The sequence below is a fragment of the Bufo gargarizans genome, chromosome 4, assembly GCF_014858855.1.
Source record: "Bufo gargarizans isolate SCDJY-AF-19 chromosome 4, ASM1485885v1, whole genome shotgun sequence".
NCBI lineage: Eukaryota > Metazoa > Chordata > Amphibia > Anura > Bufonidae > Bufo > Bufo gargarizans.
Genome location: NC_058083.1, coordinates 405,717,563 through 405,741,591, shown reverse-complemented (window position 1 = coordinate 405,741,591; position 24,029 = coordinate 405,717,563). Strand labels below are relative to the sequence as shown.

Sequence of the window (24,029 nt, the reverse complement as noted above, 5' to 3'; positions counted from 1 at the left end):
CAGGCTATCAGCTACACAGGGGTGTGCTGCCATGCCTGCCTGCCGGCACTCCAGGAAGCGTACTGTGAGAGCTGTGATTTTCTAGGACCTTAGATGACATCATCACCATGTGACCAGTAACCTAGCAATATTACTGGTCACATGGCTATGAGGTCATCACAGGTCCTGTCTACCAGGAGTGTTACTGCAGGAGAAGTTTCCCATAATTGTGGAGCTTTTTTTTTTAGAAGATTACATCAAGAAAAGGTGACAGCGGCTGTAATGCTAATATACTAATATACTGTAAGCTACTGTATAGTGGGGTGCTATACTTCTCTACTGTATACTATGGGGGTGCGGTATTCTGTATAGTTTGGGGTGCTGTATACTGTGGGGGCTGTATACTGTATACTGTGGGTGCTGTATATTGTGGAGTGTTATACTGCTGTACTGTACAGTGTGGAGGCTGTATAGTGTATAGTTGGGGGTGCTGTATACTGTGAGGTGCGGTATTCTGTATAGTTTGGGCTGCTGTATACCGTGAGGGTGCTATATACTGTGGGTGCTGTATATTGTGGAGTGCAATACTGCTGTACTGTATAGTGTGGGTGGCTGTATAGTGTGGGGTTCTGTATAGTGTATAGTTTGGGGTGCTGTATACTGTGAGGTGCGGTATTCTGTATATTTTGGGGTGCTGTATACCACGAGGTGCTGTATACTGTGGGTGCTGGATATTGTGGAGTGCTATACTGCTGTACTGTATACAGGGAGTGCAGAATTATTAGGCAAGTTGTATTTTTGAGGATTAATTTTATTATTGAACAACAACCATGTTCTCAATGAACCCAAAAAACTCATTAATATCAAAGCTGAATATTTTTGGAAGTAGTTTTTAGTTTGTTTTTAGTTTTAGCTATTTTAGGGGGGTATCTGTGTGTGCAGGTGACTATTACTGTGCATAATTATTAGGCAACTTAACAAAAAACAAATATATAACCATTTCAATTATTTATTTTTACCAGTGAAACCAATATAACATCTCAACATTCACAAATATACATTTCTGACATTCAAAAACAAAACAAAAACAAATCAGTGACCAATATAGCCACCTTTCTTTGCAAGGACACTCAAAAGCCTGCCATCCATGGATTCTGTCAGTGTTTTGATCTGTTCACCATCAACATTACGTGCAGCAGCAACCACAGCCTCCCAGACACTGTTCAGAGAGGTGTACTGTTTTCCCTCCTTGTAAATCTCACATTTGATGATGGACCACAGGTTCTCAATGGGGTTCAGATCAGGTGAACAAGGAGGCCATGTCATTAGATTTTCTTCTTTTATACCCTTTCTTGCCAGCCACGTTGTGGAGTACTTGGACGCGTGTGATGGAGCATTGTCCTGCATGAAAATCATGTTTTTTTTTACCTTGCAGACTTCTTCCTGTACCACTGCTTGAAGAAGGTGTCTTCCAGAAACTGGCAGTAGGACTGGGAGTTGAGCTTGACTCCATCCTCAACCCAAAAAGGCCCCACAAGCTCATCTTTGATGATACCAGCCCAAACCAGTACTCCACCTCCACCTTGCTGGCGTCTGAGTCGGACTGGAGCTCTCTGCCCTTTACTAATCCAGCCATCTGGCCCATCAAGACTCACTCTCATTTCATCAATCCATAAAACCTTAGAAAAATCAGTCTTGAGATATTTCTTGGCCCAGTCTTGACGTTTCAGCTTGTGTGTCTTGTTCAGTGGTGGTCGTCTTTCAGCCTTTCTTACCTTGGCCATGTCTCTGAGTATTGCACACCTTGTGCTTTTGGGCACTCCAGTGATGTTGCAGCTCTGAAATATGGCCAAACTGGTGGCAAGTGGCATCTTGGCAGCTGCACGCTTGACTTTTCTCAGTTCATGGGCAGTTATTTTGCGCCTTGGTTTTTCCACACGCTTCTTGCGACCCTGTTGACTATTTTGAATGAAACGCTTGAGTGTTCGATGATCACGCTTCAGAAGCTTTGCAATTTTAAGAGTGCTGCATCCCTCTGCAAGATATCTCACTATTTTTGACTTTTCTGAGCCTGTCAAGTCCTTCTTTTGACCCATTTTGCCAAAGGAAAGGAAGTTGCCTAATAATTATGCACACCTGATATAGGGTGTTGATGTCATTAGACCACACCCCTTCTCATTACAGAGATGCACATCACCTAATATGCTTAATTGGTAGTAGGCTTTCGAGCCTATACAGCTTGGAGTAAGAGGATGATGTGGTCAAAATACTAATTTGCCTAATAATTCTGCACGTAGTGTAGTGTGGGGGGATGTATAGTGTGGGGTGCTGTATAGTGTATAGTTTGGGGTGCTGTATACTGTGAGGTGCTGTATATTGTGGGGTGCTATACTGCTCTACTGTATACTGTGAGGTGTTGTATACTGTATAGTGTGGGGTGCGATACTGCATAGTGTGGGGTGCTGTATACTATAGGGTGCTACACTGCATACTGTGGGTTGCTGTATACTATAGGGTGCTATACTGCATACTCTAGGGTGCACTGTAATGCTAGGGTGAACCAAGCCCCGGTCTCCTTCCTGCAGAGCGGCGCCCACTTCCAGCCTGAGCCCAGCTGCCCAGAGCACGGATCCTGAGCCGCTGGAGTCTTCAGAATTGGAAGTATTTATATCACTGTACTCTACCAGGTGTGTGGATTTTTTGTGTGTGTGTTGTGGTGGAGGCCGTGATTGCCTGCTAAGGTGTGGGAAGGCGGGATCCAGGGGGCCCAATCAATATTAAAGACGGCCCTGCCTCCAGCCACATAATCACAAGTACAAACCGGATTCCAAAAAAGTTGGGACACTAAACAAATTGTGAATAAAAACTGAATGCAATGATGTGGAGATGGCAAATGTCAATATTTTATTTGTAATAGAACGTAGATGACAGCTCAAACGTTTAATCCGAGTAAATGTATAATTTTAAAGGAAAAATACGTTGAATTAATTTTCACTGTGTCAACAAATCCCCAAAAAGTTGGGACAAGTAGCAATAAGAGTCTGGAAAAAGTAAATTTGAGCATAACGAAGAGCTGGAAGACCAATTACATAGTAACATAGTAACATAGTACATAAGGCCGAAAAAATACATTTGTCCATCCAGTTCGGCCTGTCATTCTGCAAGTCCAGAGGAAGATCCAGAGGAAGGCAAAAAAAAACCTGTGAGGTAGAAGTCAATTTTCCTCACTTTAGGGGAATAAAAATTCCTTCCCGACTCCAATCAGGCAATCAGAATAAATCCCTGGATCAATGATCTCTCTCTAGTAGCTATAGCCTGTAATATTATTACACTCCAGAAATACATCCAGGCCCCTCTTGAATTCCTCTATTGTACTCACCATCACCACCTCCTCAGGCAGAGAGTTCCATAGTCTCACTGCTCTTACCGTAAAGAATCCTCTTCTATGTTTGTGTACAAACCTTCTTTCCTCCAGGCACAGAGGATGTCCCCTCGTCACAGTCACGGGAATGAATAGCTGATGGGATAGATCTCTGTACTGTCCCCTGATATATTTATACATATTAATTAGATCTCCTCTCAGTCGTCTTTTTTCTAAAGTGAATAACCCTAATGTTGATAATCTTTCAGGGTACTGTAGTTGCCCCATTCCAGTTATTACTTTAGTTGCCCTCCTCTAGACCCTCTCCAGCTCTGCTATGTCTGCTTTGTTCACTGGAGCCCAGAACTGTACACGGTACTCCATGTGTGGTCTGACTAATGATTTGTAAAGTGGTAGGACTATGTTCTCATCACGGACATCTATGCCCCTTTTGATGCAACCCATTATCTTATTGGCCTTGGCAGCAGCTGCCTGACACTGTTTTTTGCAGCTTAGTTTGCTGTTTATTAAAATTCCTAGATCCTTTTCCATGTCAGTGTTACCAAGTGTTTCACCATTTAATAAGTACGGGTGACTTGCATTATTCCTTCCCATGTGCATAACTTTGCATTTGTCAGTGTTAAACCTCATCTGCCCAAGCCTCCAATCTATTCAGATCGCTCTGTAGTAGTATACTGTCCTCTTCAGTGTTAATTACTTTACACAGTTTAGTGTCATCTGCGAAAATTGATATTTTACTATGCAAGCCTTCTACAAGATCATTAATAAATATATTGAAGAGAATAGGGCCCAATACTGACCCCTGAGGTACCCCACCAGTGACAGTGACCCAATCTGAGTATGTACCATTAATAACCACCCTCTGTTTTCTATCATTGAGCCAGTTACTTACCCACTTACAGACGTTTTCTCCCAGTCCGAGCATTCTCATTTTATATACTAACCTTTTATGTGGTACAGTGTCAAATGCTTTGGAGAAGTCCAGATACACGACATCCATTGATTCGCCGCTGTCAAGTCTAGAACTTACCTCCTCATAGAAACTGATTAAATTTGTTTGACACGACCGATCCCTCACGAAGCCATGCTGATATGGCGTTATTTGCTTATTTCCGTTAAGATGCTCTAACATAGCATCTCTCAGAAAACCTGAGTTTACCCACAACAGATGTTAAACTTACCGGCCTATAGTTTCCAGGCTCTGTTTTTGGACCCTTTTTGAATATTGGCACCACATTTGCCATGCGCCAATCCTGTCGATATAGAATCTGCAAATATCAGAAATAAGGGTCTGGCTATGACATTACTTAATTCCCTTAGGATACGGGGGTGTATGCCATCCGGTCCTGGCGATTTGTCTATTTTAATCTTTTTAAGTCACTGTTGTACTTCTTCCTGGGTCAGACAAGACACTTTTAATGGGGAATTTATTTCAACATTCGGCATGTCATCTGACAGTTTATTTTTCTCAGTGAATACATTGGAGAAAAAAATATTTAACAACTTTGCTTTCTCCTCGTTGCTCTCTGCGACTCCCCCCTCATTACTCTTTAACGGGCCGACACCTTCAGATTTATACTTTTTAACATTTATATAATTGAAGAACATTTTAGGGTTAGTTTTACTCTCTTTGGCAATTAATCTCTCGGTCTCTAGTTTGGCCGCTTTTATTAGTTTTTTACATGTTCTATTTTTTTCCTAATAGTTTTTCAGTGCTTCCGTGCTACCTTCCTGTTTTAGTGTTTTATATGCTTTCTTTTTGTAATTTATTGCTTTCTTTACAGTTCTGTTTATCCACATTGGTTTCTTTTTGTTCCTTAACCTTTTATTCCCATACGGTATGTACCTCTCACAATGAGATTTTAGGATGCTTTTAAAGATATCCCATTTTGTGGCTGTATTTTTATTTGTGAGGACTTTATCCCATTTAGTTAGGCCTATGGACTCTCTTAGTTGGCTAAATTTAGCTTTTTTGAAGTTTGGTATTTTTGTTCCTCCCTGTAGAAACGCTCTCTTGAATGATAATTGGAAGGTTTTACTTTGTGGTCACTATTTCCCAGGTGTCCCCCAACCTGCACGTCTGTTGTTCTGTCAGGCCTATTGGTTATTACTAAGTCCAGTATGGCCGTCCCTCTAGTCGGTTCCTGAACCAGTTGGGAGAGGTAATTGTCTTTGGTTATTGCCAAGAACCTGTTTCCTTTATGAGATATACAAGTTTCAGTTTCCCAGTCTATATCTGGGTAGTTGAAGCCCCCCATAATAACCACCTCATTATGATTTGCCGCCTCGTCAATCTCATTTAGTAGTAGATTTTCTGTGGACTCTGGTATATTAGGTGGTTTATAGTAAACTCCTATTAGTAATTTATTATTGTTTTTAGCGCCATGTATCTCTAACCGCAGTGACTCCACATGTTCATGTCCCTCACTTATATCTTTACGGAGTGTGGGCTTTAGACAGGACTTTACATAAAGGCAGACCCCTCCCCTCTCCGGTTTTGACGATCCTTTCTAAACAGACTGTAACCCTGTACATTAACTGCCCAGTCATAGCTATCATCCAGCCATGTCTCAGTTATTCCCACTATGTCATAGTCCTCCTCACACATCACTAATTCCAGTTCACCAGTTTTATTAGTCAGGCTTCTCGCATTAGTATACATACATTTGAGAGGCTTATGTATATTTTTTACCCTACACCTTTCCTTCTGAACTGTTCTAGTCCCTCCTTCCATTCCTCCCCCAGTCTCACTACCTTGCCCCGGTCTCTATCTGCACTGTCTTCCCATCCTATAACATAATTACCCTCCCCCCAGTCCCTAGTTTAAACACTCCTCCAACCTTCTAGCCATCTTCTTCCCCAACACAGCTGCCCCTTCCCCATTGAGGTGCAGTCCGTCCCTACGTTAGAGCCTGTAGCCGATAGAGAAGTCGGCCCAGTTCTCCAGGAACCCAAACCCCTCCTTCCTACACCAGTACTTGAGCCACTAGTTAATGTCCCTAATCTCCCAATGCCTTTCTTGTGTGGCCCGTGGTACAGGTAGTATTTTGGAAAATACTACCTTTGAGGTCCTTGCCCTAAGCTTTTGACCTAAATCCCTGAAATCATTTTTAAGGACTCTCCACCTACCCCTAACTTTGCCATTGGTTCCGATATGGACCATGACCGCTGGATCTTCTCCAGCCCCTCCCAGTAATCTGTCAACCCGATCCGCGATGTGTCGAACTCTAGCGCCAGGAAGACAGCACACTGTTCGGCGATCACAGTCTTTGTGACAGATTTCCCTATCTGTTCCCCTAATAATTGAGTCTCCCACTACCACTACTGACTGGCAGAGGAAGTGTCTGGCTGCGGCAGTGCCATCCCTGGACTGACACCCCCCTCATCTGCCAAACGTGCAAACTTGTTGGGGTGTGTCAGATCAGGGCTAGCCTCCCTGGCACTCTTCCCTCTAACCCGCTTTCTAACTGTTACTCAGCTAGCTACCTCACTTTCCTCAGCCTCCTCTCTGTCACCCTCCCCCTCATCTACCCCAAAGAGTGCTTGCTCGGTGAGAAGCAAACTCTTTTGAAAATTGTCAATGCCTCTCAGTGTTGCAACTTGCCCATTTAGAGACTCGATTTGTGATTCCAAATGGGTAATTTGCTCACATCTTGAACAAAGATATGCACCCTTGAACTCCTGTTCCAGGACTGCATACATCATGCAAGATGTGCACTGGACTGCGTTGTCAATTGTGCAACACATACTAAATGGGGATTACACCAGCTAAGCAAAAAATACAATATAATGTAGTACTAAGAAACTGGCTAATTACAATCCCCCACTGAAGTCCCTGAATCTAAAGTCACTTAGTCTTAAGTCACACACTTACGCAACCACACTTAATCAACCACGCGTCGCGGTCAAACTCGCATTATATAGCTCCTTATATAAATAAATATAGATGCAGCTCACTACATCAGCCTGGTTTGTTTTCCCTCTGGATTCAAAATTAACACTAATTAGGTCAATTGGCAACATGATTGGGTATAAAAAGAGCTTCTCAGAGTGGCAGTGTCTCTCAGAAGCCAAGATGGGTAGAGGATCACCAATTCCCACAATGTTGCACAGAAAGATAGTGGAGCAATATCAGAAAGGTGTTACCCAGCAAAAAATTGCAAAGACTTTGCATCTATCATCATCAACTGTGCATAACATCATCCGAAGATTCAGAGAATCTGGAACAATCTCTGTGCGTAAGGGTCAAGGCCGTAAAACCATACTGGATGCCCGTGATCTCCGGGCCCTTAAACGACACTGCACCACAAACAGGAATGCTACTGTAAAGGAAATCACAGAATGGGCTCAGGAATAATTCCAGAAATTGTCAGTGAACACAATCCACCGTGCCATCCGCCGTTGCCAGCTGAAACTCTACAGTGCAAAGAAGAAGCCATTTCTAAGCAAGATCCAAAAGCTCAGGTGTTTTCACTGGGCCAGGGATCATTTAAAATGGAGTGTGGCAAAATGGAAGACTGTTCTGTGGTCAGACGAGTCACGATTCGAAGTTCTTTTTGGAAATCTGGGACGCCATGTCATCCGGACCAAAGAGGACAAGGACAACCCAAGTTGTTATCAACGCACAGTTCAGAAGCCTGCATCTCTGATGGTATGGGGTTGCATGAGTGCGTGTGGCATGGGCAGTTTGCATGTCTGGAAAGGCACCATCAATGCAGAAAAATATATTCAGGTTCTAGAACAACATATGCTCCCATCCAGACGTAATCTCTTTCAGGGAAGACCCTGCATTTTTCAACAAGATAATGCCAGACTAGATTCTGCATCAATCACAACATCATGGCTGCGTAGGAGAAGGATCCGGGTACTGAAATGGCCAGTCTGCAGTCCAGATCTTTCACCTATAGAGAACATTTGGCGCATCATAAAGAGGAAGGTGCAACAAAGAAGGCCCAAGATGATTGAACAGTTAGAGGCCTGTACTAGACAAGAATGGGAGAGCATTCCTATTTCTAAACTTGAGAAACTGGTCTCCTCGGTCCCCAGACGTCTGTTGAGTGTTGTAAGAAGAAGGGGAGATGCCACACAGTGGTGAAAATGGCCTTGTCCCAACTTTTTGGGGATTTGTTGACACCACGAAATTCTGATTCAACATATTTTTCCCTTAAAATGGTACATTTTCTCAGTTTAAACTTTTGTTCCGTGATTTATGTTCTATTCTGAATAAAATATTAGAAGTTGGCACCTCCACATCATTGCATTCAGTTTTTATTCACGATTTGTATAGTGTCCCAGCTTTTTGGGAATCCGGTTTGTATATCCAACAGTGGTTTTAATATTCTGCGCTTTTGTAGGGTAATGGGTGACAGGTCTTGAAAAGTGAGATATCAGAATTTCCAAATGTGATGGATTGTTTGGCCCTAGAAGCCTTCAGTATTTGTTCCTTGGCTTGGAAACTAGAGAGGCGGCATATCACATCTCTTGGCAGGTCTCCTTGCTTTGGGGGTGGCCTTAGAGCTCTGTGTACTCTGTCCATAGTTAAGTCCACCTCAGAGTCAGGGCCTAAAAGCATGGTGAACAGTTCACCAACCGACTTGCCCAAGGCGTCCACCCCAATAGATTCTGGCAGGCCTTTTAACCGCAGATTGTTTCGGCTGCCACAATTATCCTGGTCCTCTACCAGGTTATATAGCAGGTTAATATGTGCCTGCGTTCTGTCAAAACAGTGCGAAACCGCTGTGCTATAGATCAGTTTAGTGTCTTGATGGCCCTCTAATGCATCAACCCATTCTTTAACTTGCCTTAGATTTCTCTTGATGTCGAGCAGGTCCTTGCTCAGAGGTGCTATGGTTTCATACCAAAGATCTCTCATGAATCTTCTCTCATGAAGCCATGGTGTGCGTCTCCAGTCACACAGGAATACATGACAGAAAAATGGCTGCAGGAAGTGACAAGGACCAAGGCTGCTAAAACCATGGCCAGCAGAGAAAAACTTTAACAACAAGAACAAGGCGTGCAGCATACGAATTCCGGCCAGCAGATGTAAAAGAAGAGATAATACCATGTATGAATTAAATTTGAAAAGAACAGCACACTCCCCGTCTGAAATTCACTTCAGGGATTTCAGTACGACGAATGTCCATAAAATATAAAACAACCTGTAAAAAGAACATGTTAGAATGCAAAACATAGTTTAGTCCTGTTTTCCAACTTGGAATGGATCTACGAAGTTAGATACAGTCCAGCGGTGATCATTTGCTGGCAGGCTGTAGATTTTTTTTAACCCTTGAAAGGTATATCAGACGTTGTTTTGTTAACAGCATCTGATATACCTGCTACCTGGTCCTCTGGTGGTCCCTTTTGCTTGGATTGACCACCAGAGGACACAGGTAGCTTTGTAAGTAGCACCAAACACCACTACACTACACCCCCCACCCCCTTGTCACTTATTAACCCCTTATTAACCCAGGATCACCCCATATAGACTCCCTGATCACCCCCCTGTCATTGATCACCCCCCTGTAAGGCTCCATTCAGACGTCCGTATGTGTTTTGCAGATCCACGTCTGAATGGAGCCGCAAAACACATACGGACGTCTGAATGGAGCCTTACAGGGGGGTGATCAATGACAGGGGGTTGATCACCCCATATAGACTCCCTGATCACCCCCCTGTCATTGATCACCCCCCTGTAAGGCTCTATTCAGATGTCCGTATGTGTTTTGCGGATCCGCGGATCTGCAAAACATGGACACCGCGGATCTGCAAAACACGGACACCGGCAATGTGCTTTCCGCATTTTTACGGATCTGCACATTGCCAGAACTATATAGAAAATGCCTTTTCTTGTCCGCAATTGCGAACAAGAATAGGACATGTTCTATAGGCTCTACAAAAAACGCAGTGTTCGTCCGATCAGGCCTGATCTTGTGCGCACACTTGCGTTCAGTCCGCCCCACCGCAGTGACAGATAATTTTTTTCTGATCACTGCAAAAACACTGTAAAATCGCTGCGGCGCTATAAAAAGATCACTTTTGAGCGGCATGGCGAGTTCATAGAAGAATTATTTTTTTGGGGGCACAAGTTAGTGGAAATTGATTTTTATTTTTTATTTTTCTTACAAAGTCTCATATTCCAGTAACTTGTGACAAAAAATAAAAGCTCACATGAACTCACCATACCCCTCACGGAATCCAAATGCGTAAAGAATTTTAGACATTTATATTCCAGACCTCTTCTCACGCTTTAGGGCCCCTAAAATGCCAGGGCAGTATAAATACCCCACAAGTGACCTCATTTTGGAAAGAAGACACCCCAAGGTATTCCATGAGGGGCATGGCGAGTTCCTAGAATATTTTGGTTTTGGCACAAGTTAGGGGAAAACATTTTTTTTTTTTTTTTTTTCTCTTACAAAATCATTTTCCACTAACTTGTGCCAAAAAAAAAAAATATATATATATTCTAGGAACTCGCCATGCCCCTCACGGAATACCTTGGGTTGTCTTCTTTCCAAAATGGCGTCACTTGTGGGGTATTTATACTGCCCTGGCATTTTAGGGGCCCTAAAGCATGAGAAGAAGTCTGGAATCCAAATGCCTAAAAATGCCCTCCTAAAAGGTACTCATTGCAATTTGGGCCCCTTTGCGCATCTTGGCTGCAAAAAAGGGTCACACATGTTGTATCGCCGTAATCGGTAAAAGTAGGGCAATGTGTTTTGGGGTGTATTTTTACATATACCCATGCTGGGTGAGAGAAATATCTCTCTAAAAGACAACTTTTTCCATTTTTTTAATACAAAGTTGTCATTTGACAGAGATATTTCTCTCACCCAGCATGGGTATATGTAAAAATACACCCCAAAACACATTGCCCTACTTCTTCTGAGTACAGCGCTACCATATGTGTGACACTTTTTTGCAGCCTATGTACACAAAGGGGCCCAAATTCTAAAGAGTATCTTTACGATTTTTCAGGGCATTTTTTACACATTTGGATTCCAAACTACTTCTCACGCTTTAAGGCTCCTAAAATGCCAGGGCAGTATAAATACCCCACATGTGACCCCATTTTGGAAAGAAGACACCCCAAGGTATTTCGTGAGGGGTATGGTTAGTTCATGTAAAAAATTATTTTTTGTCACAAGTTAGTGGAATATGAGACTTTGTAAAAAAAAAAAAAACATTTTCCGCTAACTTGTGCCCCAAAAAAATATATTCTAGGAACTCGCCATGCCCCTCACGGAATACCTTGGGGTGTCTTCTTTGTAAAAAAAACTAAAAATCATCATTTTCCACCAACTTGTGACAAAAAATAAAAACTTTCATAAACTCACTATGCCCATCAGCGAATACCTTAGGGTGAAAATGTACGGAAAAAGACTGCGCTGCAAGAGGAAAATCTTCTCTGTGTATAAAGTTCACTTTTTAAATCTTCAACTAGTAGAATCACAAGCCACCTCACAATCCAACATTAGTGTGCAAACCTGTGGATGATGAAAACGCACTATGGTGTAGCAGGTTCCAAACAACTAACGCTCCATGTGAACAAATTTATACTCACAAGATCCCTTGTAAGTGAAGGCGTGTATAGATATCGATGGTATCAAGATAGAGCTATGTGGAAAAGAGGACTATAGTGTAGTATATCACAACACTTAGAATGCCTGCAAACAGATTATACTTACAGGCTTGTAAGTTTGCAGGCATTCTAAGTGTTGTGATATACTACACTATAGTCCTCTTTTCCACAGAGCTCTATCTTGATACCATCGATATCTATACACGCCTTCACTTACAAGGGATCTTGTGAGTATAAATTTGTTCACATGGAGCGTTAGTTGTTTGGAACCTGCTACACCATAGTGTGTTTTCATCATCCACAGGTTTGCACACTAATGTTGGATTGTGAGGTGGCTTGTGATTCTACTAGTTGAAGATTTAAAAAGTGAACTTTATACACAGAGAAGATTTTCCTCTTGCAGCGCAGTCTTTTTCCGTACATTTTCGCCAAGTAATAGACTTTTCCCACATTGTCTTCAGACTTGCAGCGCTCGAGGATATTGGTGTATTTAACAGAGACTATATCTTTTTTGCTTGAATACCTTAGGGTGTCTACTTTCTGACATGGGGTCATTTGTGGGGTGTTTCTACTGTCTGGGCATTGCAGATCCTCAGGAACATGACAGGTGCTCAGAAAGTCAGAGCTGCTTCAAAATGCGGAAATTCACATTCTTGCACCATTGTTTGTAAATACTAAAACTTTTACCCAAACCAATAAATATACACTTATTGCATTTTTTTTTTATCAAAGACATGTAGAACAATAAATTTAGAGAAAAATTTATATAGAAATGTAGTTTTAATTGAAAAATTTTACAACTGAAAGTGAAAAATTATGCTTTTTTGTAAAAATTTCAGTCAATTTCGATGAATATAAAAAAAGTTAAAATGTCAGCAGCAATGAAATACCACCAAATGAAAGCTCTATTAGTGAGAAGAAAAGGAGGTAAAATACATTTGGGTGGTAAGTTGTATGACCGAGCAATAAACCGTGAAAGTAGTGTAGTGCAGAATTGTAAAAAGTGGTCTGGTCATTAAGGGGGTTTAAGCTAGGGGAGCTGAGGTGGTTAAAATGAGTTCGTTAATTGGTCTTGAGAACGTTTTAAGCTCACCTTTCCTGAAGATCTTCAACTCCACCTTCCGGACCTTGCCATCCTTGCTAGGGAAAACCTTTGAAATTAGTCCGATAGGCCAGTCAATCCTTTCGGTTTTTTGCTCTTTCATAAATACGAGGTCTCCTTTCTTTAAGTTTGGTTTGTGGTGTTGCCATTTTCTTCTTCCTTGAAGAACACTGAGGTACTCCTTTTGCCACCTGTTCCAGAAGTAATCTGCTAGGTATTGTACACGTTTCCAGTGTTTTTGGTAGATGTTAGCATGAGTAAATTCTGCACTAGGTATTAGCGTATTTTCAGTTTTTTGGGTAAGTAGAATAGCCAGAATCAGTATGGCTGGTGTTTCAGGATCCATAGACACTGGCACAAGGGGTCTTGAATTGATAATGGCCGAAACTTCAGCGAGAAGGGTGACTAGAGTCTCATGTGCGCGTCTGAGAGGTTAATAGACCCGGTTTGGCAGATTGTCGCACCCTGTCATTAAGGGCGGCGGAGCTGGCTGTGTGATAGAGCTGGCACCTGCCGCGTACATTTGTATTAACGGGTTAATTATGCTCATTGGTGGCGCAGTGTGCCCCCACACCCCAGTATTATAATTATTGGTGGCGCAGTGTGCCCCCCCCACCCCAATATTATAAAAATTGGTGGTGCAGTGCATCCCCCCAGTATTATAATCATTGGTGGCGCAGTGCATTCCCTCAGTATTATACCCATTGGTGGCAGTGGCCACAGGGTCTCCTCCTCCTCAGTACCTTCATTGGTGGCAGTGGTAGCTGCCAATTGGATCCCCAGCAGTAAAATCGTGGAGCTCCGATCGGTTACCATGGCAGCCAGGACGCTACTGAAGCCTTCCATGGCTGCCATGGTAAGGTCAGTGTAACATCCTATCTCTATTAGGGTGAACAGGACAAGGGGCTGATTGTTATTAAGTAAATAGTAAAAATTAAAAGTTTAAAAAAACACACCAAAATATTAAAAGTTTCAATCACCCCCATTCCCAATTTTACATATAAAATATATAAACAAAAAAAAAATTACTTATCACCATATCTGAAAAAGTCCAAACTTTTAAAATATTACAAAATATCTCCTATGCAGTGAACACCGTAACAGAAAAAAATTAATTAAGCACACGCAATTTACAAATTTTTTAGTCACCTTGTCCCCCCAAAAAATAGGATAGGACTGTTCTATTATGGGCCGGACATTCCATAAAATGCGAAATGCACACAGCTTTTTTGGTGTTTTATTTTACGCATGGTATTGAATGATATAGAATATCGCAATTTTTTTTATGGTATTGTATTCTAATGAAAATGTTGGTATCGTGATAACCCTATTGTGAACATGCCCTAAGTTGGATACCTTGTGGTAGACCTTGGATACCTTCCGCCTAGCTTCACAATTCAGTGGAATAATTATTGGCAAGTCACCATACTGGGGGTTATTTTTCATGGGGATGTATGCATTTGCATATACCAAAAGCTTATTTATTACTAGCCACAAAGCTGGCAATCACTAAAAACTGGAAGAGTCCCATTAATTCCTCAGAGGAAGAGATCATAGCCTGGGTAGATTCCATAGGCGTGCGCACGGGGTGTGCCGGGTGTGCCTGGGCACACCCTAATCAAGCCTTCTGACCAGCGAATACTAATGAATACTCAAAAGAAAAAAAAGTTTTTCCACCAAAATACGTCACTAAAGGTTTTGCCACATGTACCTGCAACAGTGAACGCTAAATATATATTTTTTTTCTACCAAAATACGTCACTAAAGGCTTTAGCACATATTACTGCAGTAATGAACGCTGAATAAAATTAGTTTTTCCACCAAAATACGTCAATAAAGATTTTAGCACGTATAACTGTGGCGCTGAACGCTGAATACATTTTGTTTTTCCACCGAAATACGCCACTAAAGGTTTTACCACATATAACTGCAGCACTGAACGCTGAAAATATTTAGTTTTTCTACCAAAATATGTCACTAAAGGTTTTAGCACATATAACTGCAGCGCTAAACGCTGAAGTAATTTAGTTTTTCGACTGCTATACGTCAATAAAGATTTTAGCACATATAACTGCAGCGCTGAACGCTGAATCTAATTTGTTTTTCTACCGAAACATGTCACTGAAGGTTTTAGCACATATAACTGCAACAGTGAACGCTGAATATATTTAGTTTTTGTAATAAAATAATAACTGCAGAAGTGAAATGCATATATATTTTGTATTGAAAGAGGCCACTTAACCTCTTTCACCACAAATAAATGCAACAGTGATGTGCGTACATTTTTTTCCTTTTTGTACTGAAATAGGACACTGAACGCTTTCACCACATATAAATGCCGAAGTGAACTGAGAATATATTTTTCTTTTTGTACTGAAATAGGCAAGTAAACGATTTTAGTAGAAATAAATGCACCAGTGAAGTGCGTATATATTTTTATTTCTGTATTGACATATGTAGGCCACTAAACGCTTTTGCCTCAAATAACTGCACCAGTAAAGTGCGTATATTTTTGTCTTTCTGTACAGAAATAGGCCACAAAGTGCTTTTGCCATAAATAAGTACACCAGTGAAATTAGTATATTTTTTCTTACTATAATGAAATAGGCCACTACACGCTTTCACCAGGAAAAAATTATGCAGTAAAGTGTGTATAGATTTTTCTTTTTGTTACAGAAATACACCCCTATACGCTTTCACCAGGAAAAAATTAAGCAGTGACATGCGTATAGATTTTTCTTGTTAAAAAAATACACCCCTATACGCTTTCACCAGGAAAAAAAATAAGCAGTGAAGTCCGTATAGATTTTTCTTTTTTGTTTCAGAAAAATGCCCCTATACACTTTTAGCAGGAAAAAATTAAGCAGTGAAGTGCGTATAGCTTATTCTTTTTGCAATTAAATTTACCCCTATACACTTTCAGCAGGAAATAATTAAGCAGTGAAGTGCGCAGAGATAATTTTTTTTTTTTTATGAAATATGCCCCTATACACTTTCAACGGGAAAAAATTAAGTAGTGAAGTTTGTATAGATTATTCTTTTACAGTCAACTGCGTATATATTTTTCTTGTAGTACTGAAATACGCCCCTCTATGCTTTCTCCAAAAATAACTGCAACAGCGCAGTGCGTATATATACAGGTCCTTCTCGAAAAATTAACATATTGTGATAAAGTTCATTATTTTCTGTAATGTACTGATAAACATTAGACTTTCATATATTTTAGATTCATTACACACCAACTGAAGTAGTTCAAGCCTTTTATTGTTTTAATATTGATGATTTTGGCATACAGCTCATGAAAACCCAAATTTCCTATCTCAAAAAATTAGCATATTTCATCCGACCAATAAAAGAATAGTGTTTTTAATACCAAAAAAAGTCAACCTTCAAATAATTATGTTCAGTTATGCACTCAATACTTGGTCGGGAATCCTTTTGCAGAAATGACTGCTTCAATGCGGCGTGGCATGGAGGCAATCAGCCTGTGGCACTGCTGAGGTGTTATGGAGGCCCAGGATGCTTTGATAGCGGCCTTAAGCTCATCCAGAGTGTTGGGTCTTGGGTCTCTCAACTTTCTCTTCCCAATATCCCACAGATTCTCTATGGGGTTCAGGTCAGGAGAGTTGGCAGGCCAATTGAGCACAGTAATACCATGGTCAGTAAACCATTTATCAGTGGTTTTGGCACTGTGAGCAGGTGCTAAGGTCGTGCTGAAAAATGAAATCTTCATCTCCATAAAGCTTTTCAGCAGATGGAAGCATGAAGTGCTCCAAAATCTCCTGATAGCTAGCTGCATTGACCCTGCCCTTGATAAAACACAGTGGACCAACACCAGCAGCTGACATGGCACCCCAGACCATCACTGACTGTGGGTACTTGACACTGGACTTCAGGCATTTTGGCATTTCCCTCTCCCCAGTCTTCCTCCAGACTCTGGCACCTTGATTTCCGAATGACATGCAACAGTCCAGTGCTGCTTCTCTGTAGCCCAGGTCAGGCGCTTCTGCCGCTGTTTCTGGTTCAAAAGTGGCTTGACCTGGGGAATGCGGCACCTGTAGCCCATTTCCTGCACACGCCTGTACACGGTGGCTCTGGATGTTTCTACTCCAGACTCAGTCCACTGCTTCCGCAGGTCCCCCAAGGTCTGGAATCGGTCCTTCTCCACAATCTTCCTCAGGGTCCGGTCACCTCTTCTCGTTGTGCAGCGTTTTCTGACACACTTTTTCCTTCCCACAGACTTCCCACTGAGGTGACTTGATACAGCACTCTGGGAACAGCCTATTCGTTCAGAAATTTCTTTCTGTGTCTTACCCTCTTGCTTGAGGGTGTCAATGATGGCCTTCTGGACAGCAGTCAGGTCGGCAGTCTTACCCATAATTGCGGTTTTGAGTAATGAACCAGGCTGGGAGTTTTTAAAAGCCTCAGGAATCTTTTGCAGGTGTTTAGAGTTAATTAGTTGATTCAGATGATTAGGTTAATAGCTCGTTTAGAGAACCTTTTCATGATATGCTAATTTTTTGAGATAGGAATTTTGGGTTTTCATGAGCTGTATGCCAAAATCATCAATATTAAAACAATAAAAGGCTTGAACTACTTCAGTTGGTGTGTAATGAATCAAAAATATATGAAAGTCTAATGTTTATCAGTACATTACAGAAAATATCTAACTTTATCACAATATGCTAATTTTTTTAGAAGGACCTGTATATATTTTTTTACTGAAATATGCCCCTATATGCTTTCACCAGAAATAACTGCAACAGTGCAGTGCATATATATTTGTATTTTATTTGTGAAATATGCCCCTATACGCTTCCACCAGAAAAAATGTAAACAGTGAACTGCGTATATATATACAGTACAGACCAAAAGTTTGAAAACACCTTCTCATTCAAATAGTTTTCTTTACTATGAATTAACACATGTGGAATTATATACAGAACAAAAAAGTGTGAAACAACTGAAAATATGTCATATTCTATGTTCTTCAAAGTAGCCACCTTTTGCTTTGATTACTGCTTTGCACACTCTTGGCATTCTCTTGATGAGCTTCAAGAGGTAGTCACCTGAAATGGTCTTCCAACAGTCTTGAAGGAGTTCCCAGAGATGCTTAGCACTTGTTGGCCCTTTTGCCTTCACTCTGCGGTCCAGCTCACCACAAACCATCTAAATTGGTTTCAGGTCCGGTGACTGTGGAGGCCAGGTCATCTGGCGCAACACCCCATCACTCTCCTTCATGGTCAAATAGCCCTTACACAGCCTGGAGGTGTGTTTGGGCTCATTGTCCTGTTGAAAAATAAATGATGGTCCAACTAAAAGCAAACTGGATGGAATAGCATGCCGCTGCAAGATGCTGTGGTAGCCATGCTGGTTCAGTATGCCTTCAATTTTGAATAAATACCCAACAGTGTCACCAGCAAAGCACCCCCACACCATCACACTTCCTCCTCCATGCTTCACGGTGGGAACCAGGCATGTACAGTCCATCCGTTCACCTTTTCTGCGTCGCACAAAGACACGGTGGTTGGAACCAAAGATCTCAAATTTGGACTCATCAGACCAAAGCACAGATTTCCACTGGTCTAATGTCCATTCCTTGTGTTCTTTAGCCCAAACAAATCTCTTCTGCTTGTTGCCTGTCCTTAGCAGTGGTTTCCTAGCAGATATTCTACCATGAAGGCCTGATTCACATAGTCTCCTCTTAACAGTTGTTCTAGAGATGTGTCTGCTGCTAGAACTCTGTGTGGCGTTGACCTGGTCTCTAATCTGAGCTGCTGTTAACCTGCGATTTCTGAGGCTGGTGACTCGGATGAACTTATCCTGCACAGCAGAGGTGACTCTTGGTCTTCCTTTCCTGGGGTGGTCCGCATGTGAGCCAGTTTCTTTGTAGCGCTTGATGGTTTTTGTGACTGCACTTGGGGACACTTTCAAAGTTTTCCCAATTTTTCAGACTGACTGACCTTAATTTCTTAAAGTAATGATGGCCACTCGTTTTTCTTTACTTAGCTGCTTTTTTCTTGCCATAATACAGCTGTGTATCCACCTGACTTCTCCACAACGCAACTGAGGGTCCAAATCCCACTTATTAAACCTGACAGGGCACACCTATGAAGTGAAAACCATTTCAGGTGACTACCTCTTGAAGCTTATCAAGAGAATGCCAAGAGTGTGCAAAGCAGTAATCAAAGCAAAAGGTGGCTACTTTGAAGAACCTAGAATATGACATATTTTCAGTTGTTTCACACTTTTTTGTTATGTATATAATTCCACATGTGTTAATTCATATTTTTGATGCCTTCAGTGTGAATCTACAATTTTCATAGTCATGAAAATAAAGAAAGAGAAGGTGTGACTTTTGGTCTGTACTGTATATTTGTCTTTTTTTACTGAAATTTGCCCCTATACGCTTTAACCAGAAATAACTGCAACAGTGCAGTGCAAATATATTTGTATTTTTTTTACTGAAATATGCCCCTATACACTTTCACCAGAAAAAACTGAAGCAGTGAAGTGCGTATATATTTTTCTTTTTCCACAGATATAAGCCACTAAATGCTTTTCAACATAGCACTTGAAACCCAAGAACAAATTGCTGGAATGACAGAGCTGTATAATGGCTATTTGTATTCCCAAATAATCTTTCCCTGCATTTGCAAATGGCTTTCCTATCACTGTCCCTAGTGCCTTCTGGCGTCTCTTCCTGCACTAAGATGCTGTGAAATGATTCCTCCCTATCCTTTCCCTGCACTTATAAATCGTTTTTTATTTATTATTTTGCACAATCAAGTTTTCCAATTGCTGTCCCTAGCGCCTTCTCATGTCTATCCCTGCACTCAGAACGCTGGAAGAATCTAAAATGGCTGCAGTATTTATAGGGCTGTGACATCACAGGGCTGGCTACTGATTGGCTGCATGCATGCAGCGAATCTGGGTGATTCCGCCTTCCCAGAGTTCCTTCCCCTATGTCCTCAGCCCTCACACGTGTAGCCTCCATTTTAGGAAAAATGTGATTCGTTACTACGAAGCGTGAGGAAATTCTCACTCATTGCGAATCGAATTTTTCCTGAATTTCGGATCAAATTCCATTTTGTCACCTTCAATTCGCTCATCTCTAGTTATAAAACATGTATTTTTAAGGGCAACCTTTAATACTAAATATTTTGTTAAACCTTTGAATAGCAGCATTACATACAGATATGCAGACAATATAAGCTATACAGTATTTTTACTACCAATACTATTTCCTGAAATGACATGCAATATGATGTAATCATTTTATTTTATTTTTATAAATTAAGGACCTTCCGACAGCACTGAAAAAAATATCTGACTTCTTTCACCTTTCATTGAATGAGGAACAAATTCATTTGGTAGCAAGCCGTACTTCTTTTAACTCTATGAAAGACAAATCTGAAAATACTCATGGAAAGCTAGGTGACTCCTTCTTCAGAAAGGGTAAGTAAGAAACACAAAATGTGAAAAAAGATAAAATTATAATTTCATTATATGAAAAGTTAAAAGGCTTTTAAAAAATAAGAAAAATACAGACAGTTACACACTAGTTTTGTGTAAAATATCACAGGCCTGAATCTCTAATAAATACAGTATATAGAGTATGACATTCATGGTATAGTAGATAACAAACAATATGTTAGAGCACACGCTCACGCATATAACACTAATAGAGCTCAACAGAGTCTTAGAATTTCATGGAGCTCTAATATAGCACCCATAAAAGTCTAGAGTAACCCTCATATGGACCTGAATCCATTTATGGTTAAATGAAGATGCAGCCAATGATTGGCTGGAGCGATCATGCGAAGGAGGATAGAATGTCATCACTTTCAATCCAGCACAAATTGTAAACTGCAGCGCTGGAAGGGTGGAACTTTCAAAAGGTGAGTGATTTTTATTTTATTTTTTTACACACTCCCCTGCTAGGAATAGTGGCTGGTCAACCCCCTTAATGACTAATCTATGACCAAAACTCATCATTCCGCTGATTTACCTGAAGAAGGATTAAAGTGCAGCTTTATATTTGAGGCAACTAATGCATTTCTTATGTGCTTTAAAGAGTTATCCACTAATTTATGACTTCAGGAAATGTTGTACAGTTGGTTTGATAATCCGCAGACCTTTGTAGATCGTCAAGCTGCTCACACTTGATCTGGATACGAGTCCTCATAATTAGAGTTGAGCGAACACCTGGATGTTCGGGTTCGAGAAGTTCGGCCGAACTTCCCGGAAATGTTCGGGTTCGGGATCCGAACCCGACCCGAACTTCGTCCCGAACCCCATTGAAGTCAAGGGGAACCCGAACTTTTTGGCACTAAAAAGGCTGTAAAATAGCCCAGGAAAGGGCTAGAGGGCTGCAAAGGGCAGCAAAATGTAGTTAAATCCCCTGCAAACAAATGTGGATAGGGAAATGAATGAATAAAAATAAAATAAATAAAAATTAACCAATATCAATTGGAGAGAGGTCCCATAGCAGAGAATCTGGCTTCATGTCAGCAGAGAATCAGTCTTCATGTCATAGCAGAGAATCATGCTTCACGTCACCCAACACTGGAACAGTCCATTGTCAGATATTTAGGCCCGGCACCCAGGCAGAGGAGAGAGGTCCCATAACAGAGATTCAGGATTCATGTCAGCAGAGAATCAGTCTTCATATCATAGCAGAGAATCATGCTTCACGTCACCCAACATTGGAACAGTCCATTGTCACATAATTTAGCTAAGTTGGGAATTGTATTTCAACCCAGAACAAAAACTGTGCTTTGACGGACACAAAATAACTTGACCAGCTACAGCAATAACCCCAGATTTAGCTAAATATAAATTTGAGGCCTATTATTTAGGCGCTGGGTGACAGGTATATGTTTAGACACAGAATTAGACTTAGAAATGCACAGTAGCTTGTGTGTGAAGTTATTGAGAATGACCCTATCAGCACCTTGAATCTAATATACCCTTTTATGGATAGATTTAAAGTAGGCCTGATACAGCAGAAACCACTAATTTAGGGAATTGCTAAGTTGGGAATTGTGTTTCAACAAAAATATATCCTTTGCCAGACAGCAGACAGTATTACAATTGGCTGGCCACAGCTGAAACACCAGATTTAGGGTACTGCTATTTTGGCAATTGTATTTCACCCCTCAATAAAATAGCAAGCACAGCCAAGCCCCTGATGTAGGATATAGCCAAAAAATAACCACACTATTGATGGTTAAATGGACTTGGTGGCAGCTTGTGCTGGCGCACCACAAGACACAAAATGGCCTCCGATCACCCCAGAAAAAAGTGACTGAAAAACGCTCTGGGCAGCCTAAAAACAGTGAGCAATTGAATAGCAGCAGTTCAATGATCCACAGCTGTAGATCGATCACTGAATTAAGTCTTTTGGAGGAGTTAATCACTGCCTAATCTCGCCCTAACAGTCGCAGCTGCAACCTCTCCCTACACTGATCAGAGCAGAGTGACGTGCGACGCTACGTGACTCCAGCTTAAATAGAGGCTGGGTCACATGCTGCACTGGCCAATCACAGCCATGCCAATAGTAGGCATGGCTGTGACAGCCTCTTGGGGCAAGTAGTACGACGCTTGTTGATTGGCTGCTTTGCAGCCTTTCAAAAAGCGCCAAGAAAACGACGAACACCGAACCCGGACTTTTACGAAAATGTTCAGGTTCGGGTCCGTGTCACGGACACCCCAAAATTCGGTACGACTGTTCATTTTTTACTCTTGCTATAATGTATACTATTGTGTATGTAAATTCACTAGTAGCTTTGCTTGCTGTCATATGGAAGATGACACTGTGCACCTTTCTTTATCTATCTAAATAGGAGAGATTGGAGACTGGAAGAATTATTTTACTGAAGATCAGAGCAAAGAGGTGGATGCAATGTTTGAAAAATATCTTGCAGAAACTAAACTGGGAAAGTTGCTGAACTATGACAAGTACTGCAAGTTCTAGAAATTCCTCAAGATAGAAGTAGTACTTAAGTGAAGATAAATTTGATCATTACTCAGAGTGTTTATTTCAAATAAATGTTTGTCTTAGCTAAGATGACTTTTATTTTTTTACAGTTTAAAACTGAGCTGAAATTAAAGAAGCACTCTTCTAGACTCCAATACATTTTGTACTCTTTCATTATGGGCAGTGGCACTGCTAGGGTTTCAAAAGATCTGGGGCCCAAGCTCCAATGAATATGGACCAGTTCTCTAAAGCAACCCTCCCCCCGCACTTTCATGTCCTTCCCCAGCACAGACCTGTCACATCCAGTGCCTCCCAAGTGACGTCTCCTCTGATGTAGATCTTCTCTGTCATTATCTTCTTTCAGGCGTGCCTCATCTTTGCAGAGTGTGACACACAGACATCCTAGCTTCCTCAAATTTCTATCATCATCCCCCAACCTGGAGTCCCCACAGTGTTATCCTGCTGCTCGATGTGCTCCCCATTACCCTCAATTACTATCCTGAAGAAAATTAGTGCCACCATAGTAATAGTGCTCCTCATAGTTCCACCAATAGTAATTCCCTTCTAGAATGCCCTCATTAGTAATACTTCCCCCTACAGTGCCCCCAACAGTGATAATGCGCCTCAAGAATGTCCCCATTAGTAATACTGCCCCCTACAGTGCCCCAACAGTGATAACGCTCCCCAAGCATGCCTCCGTTAGTAGAAGAGCCCTCCAGTATTAATAATACCCTCACAGAGCCCCCAGTAGAAATAAGGCCCCCCTATTGTTCCCCCAGTGGCAATAAAGCTCCCTACAGACCCCTCAGTAGTAATAAGTCCCCATATTGCTCTTAGTAGAAATAAGGCATATTTTTGCAAGTCCCTCCTATAGAGCCCCCAATAGAAATAAGAACACCTATGGTATAATGTCCCCGGGATGTATTATACCCCTACAGTGCCCCCTGTATTTATACTGCCCCCTACTGTTATAATGCTCACCCTAAAGTGGCCCCCATATTTATAA

At 41.4% G+C, this 24,029-nt stretch overlaps 1 protein-coding gene across 1 annotated transcript in view; it reads left to right on the top strand.

The window, feature by feature from the left end:
• Positions 1–23,020, top strand: part of LOC122936375 (sulfotransferase 6B1-like) — a 122,917-nt gene extending 99,897 nt beyond the window's left edge. The window contains exons 6-7 of the mRNA XM_044292555.1: positions 20,343–20,499; positions 22,890–23,020. Of these exons, the coding sequence (XP_044148490.1) occupies positions 20,343–20,499; positions 22,890–23,020 (288 nt within the window). The remainder of the gene's footprint in view (positions 1–20,342; positions 20,500–22,889) is intronic.
• The last annotated feature ends 1,009 nt before the right edge of the window (positions 23,021–24,029 follow it).